This window comes from Indicator indicator, chromosome 32 (genome assembly GCF_027791375.1).
Source record: "Indicator indicator isolate 239-I01 chromosome 32, UM_Iind_1.1, whole genome shotgun sequence".
Classification (NCBI taxonomy): domain Eukaryota; kingdom Metazoa; phylum Chordata; class Aves; order Piciformes; family Indicatoridae; genus Indicator; species Indicator indicator.
This window is the reverse complement of record NC_072041.1, coordinates 5,834,351-5,853,778: the sequence shown is the minus strand read 5'-3', so window position 1 is coordinate 5,853,778 and position 19,428 is coordinate 5,834,351. Positions and strand designations below refer to the sequence as shown.

The following is a 19,428-nucleotide window of genomic DNA, read 5'->3' as shown; positions in this document are numbered from 1 at the left end:
AGGGTGCTTTCTGAATGAGGAAGGGTCTGAGAAACACACAACTGCCAGAAAACAGGACTTGTTCACCACACTAGAAGCTCTGTCTTTTGCTTTTTGGCTTTGGTGTCCAAAAGCTTTTGCTAAAATAGAAGAAGAGACAAAGTAGGCAGGCTCCAGAAATACAACTATTGCCAACAGAAGTAAATAACTGCTCCCTGTCCAGCTGCCTCCCTTTTAGTGAACATTAAATACAGTCAAGTGAGCACACAGTATAGAATCCTGGAATAGGCTGCCCAGGGTGGTTGTTGATGCCTCCCCTCCCTGGGGGTGTTCAAGGCCAGGTTGGGTGAGGCCTTGAGCAGCTGAATCTAGCAGAGAGGTGTCCCTGCCCATGGTGGGGAGGTTCAAGTAGATGATCTCTAAAATCTCTTCCAACCTCAGCCATTCCAGGAGTCTATGATTCTTTGAATTGACACATCAATATAATCAATCTGTGGGGATTCCAACCAAGGACTTCCCAGCTGTTTTTCAGAAGGAAGTTCATAATTGCTTATATTCTGATGGCCTACCCCAGGCCTCCCTGAGAGCACCCTGGGTGTAACCCCACTGGAAGAGGTTACCTACAGGAATAGATTCTGCCATGAAAAAGCAAAAAAAGACTTTAAACAAAGGAAACTACATGAGTTTTAACTAAAGGTTAGTACTCCCTACTGGAATTAAAACCATCTAGAACTTCTTCGCTAATATGAAATGCTAAATTTTATTAGCTAAAGACTTAACTTTATGATTAGTCACTGTAGGATTACATGGAGATTCAGAAGTGTAGTGAGATGTGGGGCAGCAGCACACTCCATCCTCAATTCTCATGATTTTAGGCACTCTAGAAGAGTAACCACGTGCCTCAACTGCTTGAATTCCTTCCACAGAGCTTTAAGGGGAAGCAGAGCAATGAATACGCAAAGCAATCTTGACAGGATTTCACTCCCAGTCAAATGCAATCATTCCTTGAGACTTCTCTGACAAAAAGCTGTATTCTTTTCTTGACGTGCAGAATTAGAGACACTTTTGTGCAGTCTAGGAAAGACTGCACTTCTTCCTAACCCAGGTCATTCCTTTGGAAAAGAATTCTGAGTATGGCCAAGAACAAATTAAATCATTGCTACAGAAAGCTGTAGAAAAGGGAACCACAGTCACCACTACAAGCCTGAAGGATCCCTTGGTAGCAAGAAGCACTCTCTGAATAAGCAAAAGGAACAGGGAACCATTCTCTGTGCATTCTAAAGGGTAGCTTTATTTCTTTAGAATTCATTTTAGGTCAGAGATGGTGGATTATTGGCTCTTTCTAGTTAGGAAACTAAAATAGCTCTTGTGCATTTTCAGAAAATGAATTAAGGTTCCAAGAGTCACAGGGTGGCAGTTTAAAGAACTGTTCCTGCCCCACCCTGACAAGCTACTTTCACTTATGCAACAAGCAAGAACAGAACAGAAGCTCCAACAGAACTAGACAGAATTATCCCTGGTAAGTTAAAAGCCAACAGAGAAATACTGAGCAGGTGAGACTGGTAACAGAAAATTAGTAAAGCAGGGAGAAGTGTTGCTGAGATGCTGCAAAATATGTGGGCACAAAACCAGGCTTGCTTATGTTCAAGGATCTAGGAAAAGCAGCATGTGAAATTGTATCTGGAGAGGACAAGCTAAGAGGTGTTTAAAACCCCAGTGAGGACAGTGAAGTACTAAAGAACCTGAAGAGGCCAGAAATACAGCAGGAAATTAAATGGGATTCAACCTACAAAATTGCAACCTGGTTCATCTGGGGAAAAATTCCCCGGAACACAATTACTAAATGACAAGGAGGTATCTGCACAGCAGTCAAATAAAAACATAAAAACCTCTTGGGGAAAAAGAGTGTGCTGAAATGGACATCAATTTGCAGCATGCTACAGCGGAACAGGCAGCAGAGTTTCGGATGAGCTGCAGAGCACAGGCTCGTCACAGAACAGGACCCTGACACTCCCTTTTCACAGAACACTGATGGGAACTTACAGACTAGGGGGATTTCAAGTAACTCAACAGCAGTGATGGAAGAATCTAGATGGACTAATGGCAGAAGAATGTAAACCCATAAAAGCAAGCTCAGCAGTGACTGGAGGTGGGAGGTAGGGCCAGGACTGAGGAACAGCCAATGTCTGCAGCCACTTAATGATACCACCAGGAGTAAAATGGACAAAGTTGCTCAAAAGAAAACAGCTCATTTGAGAAAACAGTTCACTGTAAAGACCTCTTGCCCCCTGGGGAAAAAGAGAGGATGTGAAGGAAGACACACTGCCCAAGTTTACAGATCAGACTGATAAATCAGCTAAGCTGTCCCGTGTGCAACATTTCCAGATTTACACAACACACTCAGTATTTTCTCTCTGGCTTCTAGGAAAATCCTAGGAAGGTCTTACCAGGAGAGGAACAATGTCTCCTTCACCAGAGTCTTGGCCCACACACAACTGACATCAGATCTAGGTAAATGCAAGGCCAGGACAGGATTTGGGACATATACAGAGGTTCAGGCAATATTAAAGCTTGAGAATAGACTCTGCAGTGTCTCAGCCAAGTTAGCGTTCCAGACAATTAAGTACAGCATTTCTGCTGCTTCTCAGTGTCCATACAATTAGGTACAGTATTTCTGCTTCTTCTCAGTGTCTCTAATAGTCATTCTCTTCAGTGTTTGACTTTGCAACTGAAATCACAACTAGCAGAGAAGAAATTTTTTAGCTAAGCTTTTTCTATGGCCACTAATGGCTTGTCAATCTCAGTTTCCTGACAGAATTCATTAGAACTGGGTAGGTCATGAAGTTATCTCCTTATTTCCAAGTTTCATAACGTGACTGTCAGTGAAGAACACAAACCCTTGCTGCAGCATTTCAAGAATAATTTTAAACTTGCACTGACCTGGCAGAAGCCTGAGAGAAAGCCATAATGGCAGTTTCCTGCACTACTTAAGTCAGACACACATCTAAATATAAATGTTCTTTACTTGTGCTGCACTAGGACTTAAACCACGTTTCCAGGAGAGAGCTTTCCAAGCATATCTAGAGACATAACAGCTTTCCTGTTTTAAACTGGTCTTTAAGACTTTTGGCAGTATATGACAAATATGGAAATAATCAGCACCCTCTATATGACACCAGAGTACGTGGAACACATAAAACCCACTCAAAAAAAGGTATCAAGTCACAGGAATTAACTGTTTATAAATTAGAACTATGCTGCATCATCAGTGGCTATTTTATGCTCTCATCTTCATTGAAATTAAAGTTTTAGTCATAACAAACATCATGGTGAGATTACATAGTAAATTAACAAGCTCAGCCTTGAAGAAGTCCAGCCCAAAATCAGAGTTAAAAGCTATTTTCTTGTACTTTGCACACATCATCTTTTAAACTAGCACCATGAGCTGCACAGCCACCATCTGCACCTCAGCTGTACGTTTGGCTCCATGTCTACACATGGTTTGTGCTTGCTGCAGGAGTCCCAGTACAGATCAACACATCTGATGTCTGTGGCATGGGCACAGGAGCACCAGCTAGAGTGTCCTCCTTGCTCTTCAGTAACTTTGCTGGACTCAGAACATGTCTTTTAGGAAAAACTACAACCTCTATTAAAATTCATCTTGCTCCAAACTGATCCAATGGTTGAAGTCAAGCAGCTTCAGCTCAGGGCTTTTTAAAATATCAACCCTGTCATTAGAGAATTGCAAGGGGCCTATAATCTGCAGTTACAGATCATGCTATTTAAATGCAGCTGTAATTAACTGGTTGACTCCACTCTGCACCAGTACCAGAAACTTACACACATACTGTCAGCCTCACCATAAGGTCAAGATGGCTCTTATCACATCCTTCAATTGTTCAGAGGTACACTTGAGATCAGTCACTGCCATGAACTTCTGCTCATCAGGGTTAGTTGTTTTTGTACTTTGCTTGGAAGAGTCGACACAGCCCAGCATGGTTAAACAGAATATTCAACTGCAGCCAGCAGCTTGGGTTTGGAACACTCTTCTACTTGGATTCCAAGCCACACATATTTGAACAGTTAACAAATGCAGCAGGGGGATTGTGGTACACAGCAGTCTGAAAAATGTACAAATCCTTTGTTGCCCTTTTTTTTTTTTTTTAGACCCCAAAAGAACAATTCGGTTGCTTCATTATATAAGCACATTAAAAAGATACCTTACCAAACAAAGCACAAGTGCAAGGTTGCTTAGAGGTGGTGGTGTGGGTTTTGTTGTGGAGTTTTTCTCCTACATAATCTACATATTCTTAAATACATTTATTTATCTAAAAAAGTTCTGATCAGATTTTGTAGACTAGAGAAGTGTAGTAATTCAGAAAGGTCTATCACGGTGGTTTGGGTTTTTTGCCTTGTAGAGGGCTGCTGGGTTGGAAGCTTTTTGCAGAGTGTGTAGACAATAAAATCATTTCACAGTGCTCATCTGTGGCAGTGGTAGTTCAGAATCTTGTGGAAGCAGAAATGAAGCTCAGTTTATCTGTCTTAATCTCATCTCTTAACTGAGAGTTAACAAGTTAAAGTGAAATATGTCACACAGGCAAACACAAGCTAGGGATAAGGTGGTTGGAAGCCCTCCCTCTCCCAGCTGCTATCAAGTTTGTCAGCTGTTAATAACATCACAGCTACTGGGTACAGGCTCTCTCTCATAGAAATATGAATTCAGTGTGTGTGTATCTTGAGACAAACTGTAACAACACAGGTCAGCTAACAGTAGAGCCAGGTGTGCTTCTCCCCACCTTCTAATCAATCAGTCTATAGTCACACAATTAGACACAAAGAAGCAGAACAGAAGGTGAGTTTTCTCAGTGATGTACTCAGGAGCGCTGATGAAACTCTGTGTATGTGCTTACCAAACTGTAATCCCTGACCTCTTGGTTTTATAAACCCAGCTAGGTATCAAACACATAAGATACTGACATGTAAGCACTTCCATTTGCACAACAAATTACACCTAGGTTCATTCTTCAAAGCTTCCTGCACCTCACTCTCACTTCATCAGGCTTATTGTTCTTTACTGGCACACTGATGGTAGACAGTTCAGGAGTCCAAGTGTGGTGTAATAAAACACAGGAAATGGAAAAGCCAAATGGGAAGACAAAACAACCAGAAACCCCAGCATCCTGCAAACATTTTTCTGTAAGCTTGCTGACAATAAAATTTACTTAGGATTTTCTTTCACTTCTTCAGCACGCAGGAGCTCTTGTACATCCAACAGGGCTTCCTGGCACAGTACTCTTCATATAAAGTAAACTCTTGCCCACAAAAAGAACTTTTTCTCGGGGCAGTCTTTTTAGAACTCAGCCTACTCCCACACTGTCAGTGCTAAAGAACATTCATTTACTTTAAACAGTCATCGTTATTTTGTAGAGACCACATTGTGCTAATAACACAGGAAGGAAGCCAAAGCATTTGTGCTGGTGTGCTGCTGACACTTAACATCCGCAGACATTGCTCAGCAGGTAAACCTGCATCACCACTACTGCTGTACAAAAAGAACATTATTAGACAATGACTCTGCACTGGTGTCAGAACTCAAATCTTTGAAGAGCTGTTTTTCTACACAGCTAAGTGGAAACTGGAGGCAGGGAGAAGTCTTCCATTTCAACTCTGCATAAGGATTCCACGGTTGAAGTTTTCTCATTACTTGTAGCCTTTTAATATTTGGCTTTAATCTAGTGCTGTATCTTAGTAATTCCTATTTTAAGTTGTAGCTTTTCACTTGTTATAGTATCAACATCTATTAAAGAAATGGACAAAATGGGCTGTACCACTAATAAGAGCTGACAGTAAACTTGATTGAATTACTGTTTCTTTAGGTAAGGAAAGATAACCAGATCAGGAATTGCAGCAGGTACTCAAACAGGTTCTTACAGCACTGACCTGGGGCCGCTGAGAGTCGCAGTGTCCCTCACTGCCTGCGCAGCTTCTGATGCGAAATCCAGAGCTCCAGCCACAGGTTTGGTTACTGTGCCAACCAGCCCCTTCCCAAGGCCTGAGATGAAACCACTGACACCTCCCTCAGTTTTCACACCTTCGACTGTTGAAGTTATTACACTTGTCAATCCTCCAATGATACCTGGCAAAGACAAGAGCAGCAAAGTAGGCCAGCAGCACTGCCTCTCAGAGCTACAGAGCCAGGTCACTGCTGATGCTGGCTGCCTGAATGATTTACTGTGGAGCTGGACAAACACACTGTGCACTTCATGTAACACAAAACCTGCTCCAAAACTGATTACATTAGCTGGTGACTTTGTATATGTTGTGTACACAGGCAGACACAGACAGCCATACCCCACAGAAAGAGACTGAATCCATTATTCAAAATGTATGCTCTAAAGTACTCCTATCCCCGTTTATTTCCCAGCTGGATTTACACAAACAGTCCTCAGCTGTTCTGAGGGGAAGTGGTTACTGACAGTGTGACAAAACTCTGTTACCACAAAAGCTTATGCCGTTTGAGACAGAAAACAGAAAATGCATTTCTGCACTGGAAAAAGACAACTATTTTAAACTTTAAAACTATTTAATTACTGGATAATAAAACACAACGAAATGCTTTTATTAAAGGACTTTTCAGCAAAGCCTGACAGATTTCCTCCTTCATATGAGTGCTTTGGGTGGGAGGGGACGTTTAGAGGTCATCTAGTCCAACCCCCAGTTTCTGCCATTATAATTTCTATCAGCCTTCACAGCACACTGTTGTCAGATCTATTTAAATAGCTACAGTGTCACTTATGACAAAAGTCCAGCATACAGCCTTCAGCTCAGCACAGCAAAGGTTTTAGTTTTAGTGCAAGCCAGATGATCTTTACCACGGGCTGCAACAGTTGCACTCCACCAATGACATTTAAACAAACTGATTCAAGATAATACAAAACATAAATATTTGATTTAAACTTGGCTCTATTGATTTAACTTTCTTCAACAGATAAATCATGAACTAAATTGATGTGAGGTTCTGACCAAATGAAGATTACTGCACCACCTTGTACATAAATTTGTTCCTCTAGCTCTTAGTAGACTTAAAAAAACCCTATGCAAAGTGACAAAATAGCTCAAGTGGTGCAGTGCTGCTTTCACTCAGGTACTGACTCTGAGGAAGCTCACCTTTCTGAACTGAAAACACAAACCTGAAAGCTACAATCCACCCATACTCATTTTTATTGTAGTGCCTGGCCCTCAAGAAGCCTGTTTGTTGTGGGTATTTTATGCCTCTACATAGAGACGGAAGTTTCTATGATGAAGTTTTTGATGAATTTTCTTTGAAATAGGATTTTAATTTGCAACAAAAGCTTTTACAGTTACATATGAAAAGACTTTATTCCTAAACGTAGCTTCTGCCAGCATCATAGTCCCCCCCCAGCCCAACCTGCAAGTGTTCAAATTCAAACACAAAGCCTACAACAGCTCCACCTCCCTGGCTTCAAATAATCACCCACAACTGCTCTTTTCAATCTACTTTTAAGAGAGAAACGAGTTCAGATTAGTGCTCAGGGTTACCATGTGCAAGTCCATGGATTCCAGCCACAAGATGCTCTCCGCTGGTTGCGGCGTGGTAGCGAATGTATTCCCGTTCCGTCTGGTGCCTGTTATCCATTGTCTTTCCCAAACCATCTGACAAGGTCCCGGCGAACTGTAAGAGAACAACCTTCTCTGTTACTGAAACAACAAAAGGAGTTTCTCTTGTCTAGATGTACTGAAGGCAATCAGTTCTAGCTGTGAAACAGATTTGTACAACTCATCTTGTTACATGTGCAGTCATTCTGCCTTTTTTGCCATGCAGCAAGCTCTGAAGTACCTCAGCCTGCACTTGCTACTGCTGCAGCCTAACTCCTGAGGTGACACTCAGAAGCCAAGTAGGTGCCCAATGGCAGTGGTGAAGCCAAAACAAATGATGGCTGTGAAAGATGTTCCAAAAGAGGTGCAAGTGACCCAACCTCAACCTTTCAAAAACTCCTAAGAATGTTATTTAGATACAGAGCTGCTCTTCTGCAAAGCTATGGGAAAAGCTTCAAGGAAAATATGCCTGTCATGAAACCAGAACATTTGCAAAGTTCATGAAATTCTTTTTAGTAACACAACATAGAAATGGCTCTATGGTGAGAGTGGTGGGGGAACCAGGCCACTTTCACTGCAGCACATGGGGTGATGTGTCCATAGGTACTACAGACTGTAAATCACAGCAGGAAGCCTGAATGTGTGTGTAGAGAACTTTTGTTCTTACCTTCATCAATACAGGGAAAGACTTGAAACACATTAACAGAGAGAAGAGGACATCTAAGCCCAAACAGTTACTGAGCGTGAGTCAATGAAAACACTGAATAAAAATGATCTGCTGTGATCTGCTGACCTTTAGTTTGAGGTAATCAGATATAAACCAGAAGCTTGCCAGAGGGAGGCAAGAAAAGCTGACAAAACCCCTGAAACCTTACCTCGGATTCAGGATATTATTCTAGAAAGAGACTCCAAGCAGGCATTTTCCTGGAATAATCTCTAAAAAATAGCTATTTCTTGATTAGTTGGTTATCCTCTGAACCTCCCCCAGTTCTACCATCAGCATTCTTACAATCTCCTGTTTAAATAAATATTACAGACCCCCTCTGTGGTTAAGGTGTGCACCAGAAAACAACTGAACTGTGGTGTGATATTTTAAAACACTGAAGATTAAGAAGCAAGCAAACAGTTGATTTCTGTGTCTGATGCAATGACAAAATTTCCCGTCTTTTTTTTGTCATTGTCTCCAAGGCTGTCTCTTTTCAACATGATGGCCCAGTTTTAGGTACTTCTCTCCAGCTCTAAGACAAACTAGTCCAATGGCTCCAGTTATCTAAACAAGTAGACTTCAACAGCATGAAACAAAAATTGTATCCCATGACCCTTCTTGTGACTCAGTCCTATGGACACTGAGCAGAGCATGGTGATCAGTGACTGAATTACTTCTGACCTCTGGGTGAACTTCATGTGGATATTTTAAAAAATTATCCTAGAAATAGCAACAACCTGAAGCTATCTGTTAGCTGTGGTTCAGACTGGGGGGGGTGTCTTCTGGAAAAATACTTGGAGAGGATTAGAGTAGTTGCTATAAAAATTAAAAGGCCCAACAGAACTTCAAAATTCCAAACATCCTCAAGGCCTGAAAATGAGACTAAGCTAAAGGGAATTCTAAACCCAGTCCCCATTCTTCTCCAGCCTAATTTTCATAATGACCTTTTTGTCTACTTGCTGATGAAAAAAAAAAATTAGTAATTTGGTCTTTTATCTCTGCATTTCCCCCCATTTCAGATATCTTTTTGCAACATGATACATTGTTATCAGCTAAGATAAGTTACCTGCTGAGCAGAAGTCACCAAAGTGTTACTGAACAAAGCCAGTCTGCACATGAGCTACATCTAAGGTGGCTATTTTACTTCTCACCCTCCATCTACCATGATCTGCAAAAGCAGTTGAAGTTGTACAAGAACTAATCTGCTCTTGTTTGGGGGTTGGGGTTGGAGGTACTGTCTGTGTTTCTTTTCCTTCTTAAAGGTTCACTAATTAAGGAAGTTTTGCCACAAAAGCTTTCACCACTGACTGTATCCTTTCTGTTTCAAGCAACAGAAGAAAAACAAATTTCACATAGAGGGTTTGTGAATCGAAGCTGGTGCCAAACAACAAGGCTGATGGGGCACAAGAAGAATTCAAAGCACATGAAAACTAATTCTAGACTTTGTACTGCATGTTCCCTCTAAGCCAGATGCATGAAGCACACAGCATGGAAATAAGGTTTAAGTAATCTTTTAAAGTCTTTTTAAGCTCTTGGCACTGCCTGGTTCTCCAGGGACATCCCAAAAGAATAAATACACATTATGACTTTAGTCCAAACATTCCATTGTAATTCTAGCATCAGAGAACAGTACATTTACAAATATTATTGACGGAGCAGAGGAGAACATTTCAAGATGGAATTTTAAGGGAGAAAATGATGAAATTAAATACAGGTCAGTCAGAACTTCTGTGCAAACCTCACGAGGAGCTGCATTTAAATCGGAAATCACAGAGTTCACTCAGTTCTCATCTCTGCTTTGCAGAACTCATTTAAAAAGGATTCTTTGTGGAACTCACCTCTCACCCAGGACCACCACCTTTCAAAAACCCTTGAACACCCCACACTGATGATGTTCATGCTTTTATCTCCAGCAATAAAAGCTGATTCTCAGAGCCCAAAGCACAAACTGCACTGTCTTATTTCAGCAAGGCAGAAAAGAATATTTAAAATTATTTAAGTGAGAAAGTCTCATGCAAATGGTGAATTGCATCATCTGCAGTTCTCACATACATTTTCCAAACATGAAAATCCCCAGTCATGATGATCTAAAGTCACTCCAGTTACAATAGTAACTGTCCATGTCTAAGAGCAGAGCTGGGAACAGGAAATTAAGGCTGCACAAGTAAAGGAAGAGCAGCGATGAGCACGTTCCTGAAGGTCACTTCTGTAGAATACGTTCTTCCTGATAGCCTTAAGAGGGAACATCGAGTTTGGAACATCATTTTCCTCCCCCTCTGCTCCCTTGACATTTACTTTCTTTTTGATGTCCTACTATCAGAAGCAACCTGCATCATGGCACAGCCAGCTTGAGAGGAACCAACATCTCAAGTCAGTGCACAGTGTGAACCTAACAGTAAAACCCTAATAAACATGAAGGCAGGAAATTTTAGCTGGGAAACACCAACACCCTCTTCCTCAAAATGTGTATTTTTATATAGCACAAAATGTTTAACATAAGTTTTTATGAGTTAAAAAAAAGCCCGTAAGTTGTCTTTTTGCCTTAAAAGGCTGATGATTCTTTAGATATTGTCTAAATACATCTAAGAGAAAAAGTCATCAGATGTCATAAATATATATTAAATAGTTAAAACACAGCTGTAAATGATACAATGATCTTGAGGAGATGATAGTGTTAGGAACTAGAAGCTACTTTGAGTAAAAAAAAAAAACAAACCATCCACCCCCTTCCCTTCCCTGCTGAACAGAAGTTTTGGAAGTGCTGTTCAGCCAGGTGATTAAATACAACAGGCTCCGAGGGTTTTATACAGATCTGCAGGTTTAATCCCTTGGGGTTACTTTGCTTTCTAGCAATAACATTAAAACCCACCTCTGTTTCCTACATCTCTTCAACCTGTCACAGGTATTTTAGAGGAAGCCAATTTCTATGCTGACTTCTTACAGTTCAGAATTAAGGATCTGTGGTTAAACCCAAGTTTCAGAGTAGTGAGCCATCCTCCAGTCTTACTGTTCTTTTCAAAGAGTAGAAACAAGACAAGACAGGCAGTGTTCTTGGAAAGAGCTCAGGACCAGGTGCAGTGGGACAGATGAAGTTGTCCAATAAATTCTTCAGCCTGAGTTTCCTTGCTCTTATTTTATTTTACCTTATTTTATTCTTTGCAGTGTCTCAGGATGGATTTTTAATACATTTCTGCAGCTTACCATAAAAATAACTTCTAGAGCAGCTTCTTTCCTCATCAGTACATGCACTGGCACAGAATGGAGGCACTACATGTTTCATTTTACAATGGAGACATCAGGTAGCAGACAGACAGCACAGCTTCCTCCGTGCACATCCCTGTGCTCAGTTGGGAATTACCCTGGGCCTAACAACTGGACTCGAGGTGTTTGGGAGTGCAGCAGCTGTGTGGCTGTCAGATCTAAAAGGTCTGTCTGTCTGAAGTTACTCCACCAAACACTTTCACCATGGCTTCTGTCAGTCTCCTGGGAATTTTTCAGATATTTCAGCAGGAAGGTTTGTGAAGTCAGTTAAATTTCTGTGCTACAGACTCCCAGTTTCCTTTACACATGAATATGTGGCCAGCTCTTCAATACAATCCCAAGCAGAAAGGACAGCTCAGGCTGAGTCCAAAATGCATTCTAACCAGGTCAGAGGGTGCAAAGAGACACGGGTAATGGACTAAGAATAGAACTGACACGCTTTTAATTTAGAATACACTAAATCAGCAAAATGCCATAATCAGCTTCTCATTTTAAGGGAAACGTAAACTTTGACCCTCTCTAAATTACTGACGAGCAGCAGGCAGCAGGTTTCCCACTGCACAAACATAGGTTCCTTGAGATTCTCCACCCTCTTTATGTGTCACAGCCCAAGTGAAGGGGCTTTAATTAGCTCACATCCCATCGTTAACGAGGCTTCCTAATGCATCCTGACAACGGCATGTTGGCCGGCTGATCCGCGGAGCCCCCCGGGGCGCGGCCGGCAGCGCTGCGCGATTAGCCAGCCGGGTGTCCCGGGGAGCCCCTGCTGCCCAGCCCCACAGAGCCGCGGGAGCTGCGGAGCTTCCCTCACGGACCTCCTGGGAAGCGGCACCAGCAGGTGCCCGTTGGCAATAGTTTTGTGTTACAGGCTTGAATGAGTGATCCCTGCAGGAACTGCCGGCTGTTTTCACAGACACAGAAGGCAGTCAAAAGTCCACAGCATGAACTTGGAATGACCCCAATTGCAGAGTCACTGGCGGGTTCATCTGGAGGACAACTGCACTTTATTAAACAACTAATACTCTTAACAGATAATTTCCCTCCCCGCGACATTCACTCTCACAAAGACTTAAGGTCTTCCTGTTTGTTTATTTTTGGGGAATGTATTGGTCTCCTCCATCCCTCTCCTTAAAACTTATCTATTAGACTGAAAACCTGAGAAAAAGCCTGGAGAGGTCTAGTCCAGTTCCTTAAGTTAATACCCAACAACAATGTATCCAGAGCAGGGCAGACTACTTTTCACATCATCTTTACCAGGCCTGGTATTTTCACAGGGCATTTCCTCCCAGCAGTCAGTTTCTTTCCAGTTTCATTTTCTGCCATGGCCACCCGTGACTACACTTGGGATCTGAATGCTCCTTGTTTAAAACCCCACAGGTTTTCTGTGTTCCCTCAGATTTCTGAAGGCAAACAGGTTCACTCAGCCTGCCGTCCTGTGTGCAGCTCTCCCTGCTCTCCCTCCTTGGGCTTACACAGCCAAGGAATTTCAAGTCTAACTCTGTATTATTTAACATATTCTACACAACAGCATCACTTTATCTATACAGTAGGGAGGTGCAGTCAGCCTTCTGTCAAGACTGAAGGCATTAATTCCAAACCCACGTCCTATTTTTTCTCCTTCAGAGGCTATGGTGATATATGGGATATCCATGCCTGCTCTCATGACATGCTAACCACTCAAAAACTAAGTTAGGATTAAATTTCATTTCCTCTCGATGATAAATGCTTATTTCTAATTTCAGTTTGTGCTTTTGGCAACATTTTGCATACCGCATTTTAAATTCTTTTTTTTCACTTAATTCCCCAATGAGTCAGCAAAACAGGAACGTTGTTTTATTTTTAAAGAAAATGAGCTGCTAAATCCCTTCAATATAAAGCTGGAGAGCAAGTGTAACTGTCAAGGTGCTCACTTCTCCATTTCTACATGCAGCTAGGCACAGCTCACCCTTTGCAGTGGTTACACTGTTCCAGGATTCTCAGTCAGCTGAATCATTTCTCCTGGAAAACGCTCACCCAAAGCTACCAGCAGTGTGCCAGCTTGATTCTCACTGTGCACATGTAAGAGATCATGTCCAGACCAAAGCAGTTCTTCCCACAGAACACATCACCATTTTTGTTTGATCTCACCCATGCCCATTGCTCCACAGAACAACACACCGCAGTCCAAGCCTACTCACGGGCACTTGGGACAAGCAGCTTTGTGAAGGAAAGGCTGAATTTAACCTGAACTGTGAAGGACACTGTCAGCCAGGATGCTGGCCACACAGGTTTTATCCCATGGTATAAATAAAAAGCAGGAAGAACAAAATAATACTTCAAAAATTCTCAAAGATGATCCTTTATCCAAAAAGCTCCTTCAAAGACACTGATTACCAGATGTTCTGCACATAAAAAGTGACACTTTCCATGGCTTTTGATTGTCACTAATTGGCCATAAAATTTGGTCTCTTTTAAAACTGCCAGGAAATGAGGAAATGGCCTCATCTGTAACACTCCTCCCAGCACTGAAAACTTCTGCCTGGGAATTTCAGTTACTTTCCATCTCACAACCTGCATATTTTCATACAGATTCTCGGTGCTCAGCACTCGAACCTGCACGTGAACTGCTGATCTTTGATTGAAATGGAAGTTGTGAGAATGCTGCCTGGATACATCACCTGAGCACACTGCAGCAGCCACTGCACAACACTGCGGAAGGCATGAGAAGAAAAAAAAAATCTTAAGATTACACTGAAGAAAACACAGGGAGAGCTGCACTTGACCTGAACTGTGGAAACCATTTCTAGGAATAGAGAAAACAATGAGGACAATTGCTGCTAAACCCCACTTCAACATCCAGACTACCCTTGTAAAGGACAGTATCAGCTCTCCTGGGTGAATCCCGATTCCAATCCGTAGAGTTGCCCAGGAAGATGCCGTCCTTTGGTGCCCTCCTCCTGTTCTCCAGGGTGAGACTGCCACTAATCATCCACATTCTGCTGTTAACAGTTAAACAGAGGGAGTTCAAAGAAAAATGGGAAAATACAGAATAGTAGGAAACTCAGACCCCAAGTACCACTGTCCTGAGGAAAGCACCACCCTGTACTCCCTTCTCAAACTTCACATACAAAGACTTTTGTCTGTTGCAGCTCCTCTCTGTAAGTTTTGGCTCTCAGGTGCCCATTCTCAATTCTAAGCCTCAGCCTGCCTCTCAAAACTCTCCAAGCTTCCACAAGAACCTAACACAGTAAATATGACTGTGGCTGATGGTTTACCTGTCTTTAAGAAGCCAAATTAAATTTCTTACTAGAAAAGTTCAGTATGAATATTGATCTCTTTCAAAAAGTTCATTAAATTACTTCTTTGAGTAGGAAGAAGGGAGACAACAATTACTGCCATTCCAATATCTATCTCCAGAAATTAAGCCTATCTGCAAAGTCATAATAACATCACTATGTGCCCATGATTCATAAAATTAAGAGAATTCCTTGTAAGGGTTAAAAGAATGAGAAATTAAACACAGCATTGACAATCTGATTAATCTTCTTAACCCTTTCTTACCAGGAGTTTCACTATGTCAGCACAACATCTATTTTTGCCAGCAGTAGGTACAACCAGGCTTGCCTCTCCACTTAGAGACCACCAGCTACAAAGCATTTCTGCCCAGATACTAATCCAGGGCTCAATATTCATTTCTAATTGAAACACCTCTGAAACAGGCTAATTTAGGATTTAGTACTATCATGCCTGAGAGGGAAATAAAAAAGCGTGGATGCCAAGAATGCAAGATATTTCTAAGCATATGGCAACTATAGAAGACTCCATTCAGAGGGAATGAAATTCCCTCAGGTGTCTATATTTAGGATCAAAGAGCTTTTTAAAATACAGAACTTGGAGTCTCCAAGGGATAAAAACTACAAAACTGTCTGTAGTGAACTTTATTTAACCTAAGGTTTTGTGCCAACTTAAATACACTGCAGCTCTCCACTTGAAAGAAGGCATTACCCATGGCGTGTTCCGAAATGCATGGAAAAGCCATTACAGGGCTGAGCAGCACAACTATAAAATAGAAAAGCAATAAAATGACAAAAGCAGATACAAGCCCAATAGCTTACTTTTCAATTCAGTCAAGCAGAGTTACTTTTAAAGCGATGATTAGAGTAGTAAAGTTTTTTTCCTCTGTCTGCTCATACGTTAAAAGCTAACTCATCTTAAAAGCTAGGCTAGATTTTTATTTAAGACACTTTTAAAGTCAAGTACTCCAACAACCAGTCATCAGTTGCTGGAGCAGGACACTGGCTTATCCAGTTTGGGTTGTATTAGATACTTGCTGCAAAGATCACGGAATAGCTTAGACTGAGGGGGACCTCAGAGATCATCTACTCAAGCCCCTGTCATGGGCAGGGATGCTTCTCAACTGGACTCAGCTGCTCAAGGCCTCATCCAACCTGGCCTTGAACATCCCCAGGGAAGAGGCATCCACAACGTTCCTGGGCAGCCTATTCCAGAGCCTCACCACCCTCATACTGCAGAACTTCTTCCTAAAATTCAGTCTAAGATGAGCAGCTCTGTGGCAGAGCTGAGTCAGGTGACAATTTATGCAGTGGAAATATACTTGAAAATACCTTCCCTTCAAAGAGCACCAAGGGCAAGATGAAAGGATCTATTGTTCCAGTCATGCTTTGCCTGAGTAACTGGAATTACTTTGATTCTTTACCAAAGCTTGACATATCCTAGCCAGGATCAGAAGGTGTACACATGGTAGAGTAGAAAGCAGTAAAAGACAATGTTCAGTGCTGTACCGTGTACATAACATGTCCAAAATTGTAATAAAAATGTAAATTTTTTATCATATAGGTATTCTTGGCTTAGTTTTCTAGCAGATTTAGATGCCTAAAAGCAGTGCAACATATAGGGAAGAATTAAACCTGATTATTTGAGCCTTTTTACTATCATGGAGCAGAATTTAGTTCCATCCTTTAGAAAAAGGATTAATAAAGTTGTTCTATAATGTACTACTAAGTCTTCCTAAAGGTCACAACTCCTTGTTTTGAAAGCACAAATGCACAATCCATGTAAAGAGTTTTTCCAAGGGAACTGTGTGAGACTTGCATCACAGATATTTCAGCTGTATCAAGGAGAAAGAAAAAAAAAGTACCTGGGAAGCCAGATAAATACTACATGGGGTGATTTTCAAAGGTATAAATGGGAAGCAGGCACTCAGCCCCTGTTGGATTTTGAAATGAGTTCACCATCCAACTGCCCTTCTGCCTTTGAAAATCTTCCTTCACAAACCCCTTGGTTACAAATGACTCCAAAGTTCAAAGCATGACCTTGCCCTTGTGGGAAACGTAGGACGGCTCGTGCCTTTTAAAGAAAGATTTATGAGCCTGTTGCTGCAGATGTGACTGCAATGAGGAAACAACACTTTATAGGAAGGAAACTCTAAAGAAACACACTCTATTGGGTGGAGTGGATAGGTCACAAGAGACTAGAACCACAAGCAGAAAGCATGGACAAAATACTGCTTTGCACAGATGGATTATGCCTTCCAGAGGCCTAGCCAGTCTCCTACCAGAGTGCTTGGCTAAACTGTACCTGTAGGGCTGACAGTCACAGAACACAGACAGTCACTCCTATGGGATTAGGGCAGGAATATCCACCATATGGGACTGTGTTTTGAGTTTCCTGATACTGTCATGCATGGGCTAATGCTGGCAACAAAGTAATCACATCAGAGAAAGCACATGGCATCTTTCCTCATGGCTCAGTTCTCTGCCTTACAGGTGCTCACAGCTATGCACTAGGTGATGGTCTGGGGATCCCTAGGGCAGTTTAATCAGGTTTGCTAACCTTACTCTTGAGCTATCTGTACTTATGCAAACTACATTCCACCCTTCTCATCTGAACTATCTTTTCCCACTAATGTGAGGAAAAAAAAGTCTATTTCCTTGTATACAAGTAAGTAGAATAGGTTGTGAGAGGGTGAGCCATGATGATATAAACGTACAAACCTACCAGTTTGGGGAATAAAAATAACAGGAAGCAAAGGATTTTCACAAACCCCAAATCTTCACAGCACATCCTTCTGTGAAGAAAGCACTGCTGTGATTCCAGCCATGATTACAAGGTTCATGGTGACACACCATGGATGTAATGAGAAATATTTCAAGAATACTTGATACTGAACAAGTATCAGCCCAGTATCAAGCACAGTCAAAACCACTTCCCAGTTCTGGCTGCTGTCTCACATCACACCTCTCTCAGGCACTAAGGATAGTTATTTTCTCTGGTAACACCGATGGAACTGAATTTTCTCAGTTGTTATCACAACAACAAAAGAATGTTCACCATATAGAGAGTTTGGAATTAAACTCAAGATTAATATATAGCCATCTAGGAATTCTTGAGTTTGTTGCTGTGTGGCACAGAAAAAAACCCCAAGTCTCCAGTGTTAATGTAATAACTGATAGTCACATCAGCTTAATCGCTTTCTAGAAATCAAAGTTAACAATTCCTGCTACACTAAATAAACCCTTAAACACTCCAAATCCCTGTAATGCTCTCTCTCTGGAGATAAATTCTGTGCATAATATAACTTTCTTCACTTCCATACAGGAGCTGACTCCACACTTGAGCAACATTTTAGTTCTCCCTCTGGTTCACTACTGCATTCAACCTGTAAAAAACTCAGGTATCGCTAAGAGGCCTCGAGTGCTTTCACTGACTCCTGCAGGCTTCTGACACCCCTGAAGTCACACATGAAGTGTTTAAAAAAGAAATCTACACATCCAACATAACTTTTACAAAACAAGCAGTGCATAAAACAGTTTAGAGATGGTCAATAGTTCTATTTGACTTATTTCTCGACTTAATTTTTGGTTATTGCTTTAGCAAACTTTAATAACTAAGTCATTACCTTTGCAGCTGAGTTCGATACGCCATGTGTGACATTTCTTATGAGACCACCAACATTGCCATATTTTATAAGTCCAGTAACACCTTCTGAAACATCATTCAACAGACCCATAGGGTTGCCAAGGAAATCCACAGAACCTAGAATCCTAGCTGCCTGGCTAAGCAGCTCCTGTAAAATCAACAGGAAGAAGGGAACATCAGTTATGGATCATATTACCACCAGCAAGGTTGAATAAGAGATTAAAACCCAAGTCCCACTTGCAACAAAAGCATTCACAAACCCAGAGAGTTCTACTCAGGAAAAGAACTCTTTTACCGAAGAAATGAACACAAATACCAATAATGTCATCTTAAAAAGCAGTGTGTTTAGAAGCATGTGATACCATTTCTCTGGATGCCCAAGCAGCAATACAGCACTAACATGTAAGAAGTCACAGAAGAGTTTCTGCACCCTCAGCAGAGAACTTGTCAATTCAGAAAAGTTCAGCCCTTGCCCACAATAAAATCTCTACAACACTTACCTCCTGGAAGTGTTTCAGAATGTCATTGATGATAAACTCCTGAGTTTCATAGGGATGGACCCTTGTGAAAGGATCCAGGTTTATCACAGCATCTTCAAATCGGATTAGAGGAATTCCCAGTGTGCTTTTCAACGCCTAATTAAATAGAAGACATTGCTACTTTAATTTTTCTCTCTGTTTCTCATTCACAGCACCCAAATGAACTAATCTGAATTAACTAAAATGATCTGAAGCTGCTAGAGCCGTTCACTGCTGTAGGTGCTTTTTTTATAGAGGGCAATCAGTCCATAAACCTTCTACTTGTAAGCAATGATCAATTATTAGAACTGCCTTTCTTCAGTAACGAGTCAGTCACTAAACACTGAACTCCTGATGCTCTGATGATAGGAATATTTCAACCCAAAATGTGTTTACAATTCCATGCTTAGCACTTTGCTGTAACTGCTC

The 19,428-nt window shown here is 41.5% G+C and overlaps 1 protein-coding gene across 2 annotated transcripts in view; it reads right to left on the bottom strand.

Moving 5' to 3' along the window:
• Positions 1 to 19,428, bottom strand: part of VPS13D (vacuolar protein sorting 13 homolog D) — a 94,499-nt gene that overhangs the window by 15,072 nt on the left and 59,999 nt on the right. For both annotated transcript variants that reach the window (XM_054394928.1, XM_054394929.1), the window contains 4 exons: positions 18,982 to 19,116; positions 18,462 to 18,629; positions 7,540 to 7,672; positions 5,920 to 6,115 (listed from right to left, as the gene is read on the bottom strand). In XM_054394928.1, coding sequence (XP_054250903.1) covers positions 5,920 to 6,115; positions 7,540 to 7,672; positions 18,462 to 18,629; positions 18,982 to 19,116 — 632 coding nt within the window. The remainder of the gene's footprint in view (positions 1 to 5,919; positions 6,116 to 7,539; positions 7,673 to 18,461; positions 18,630 to 18,981; positions 19,117 to 19,428) is intronic.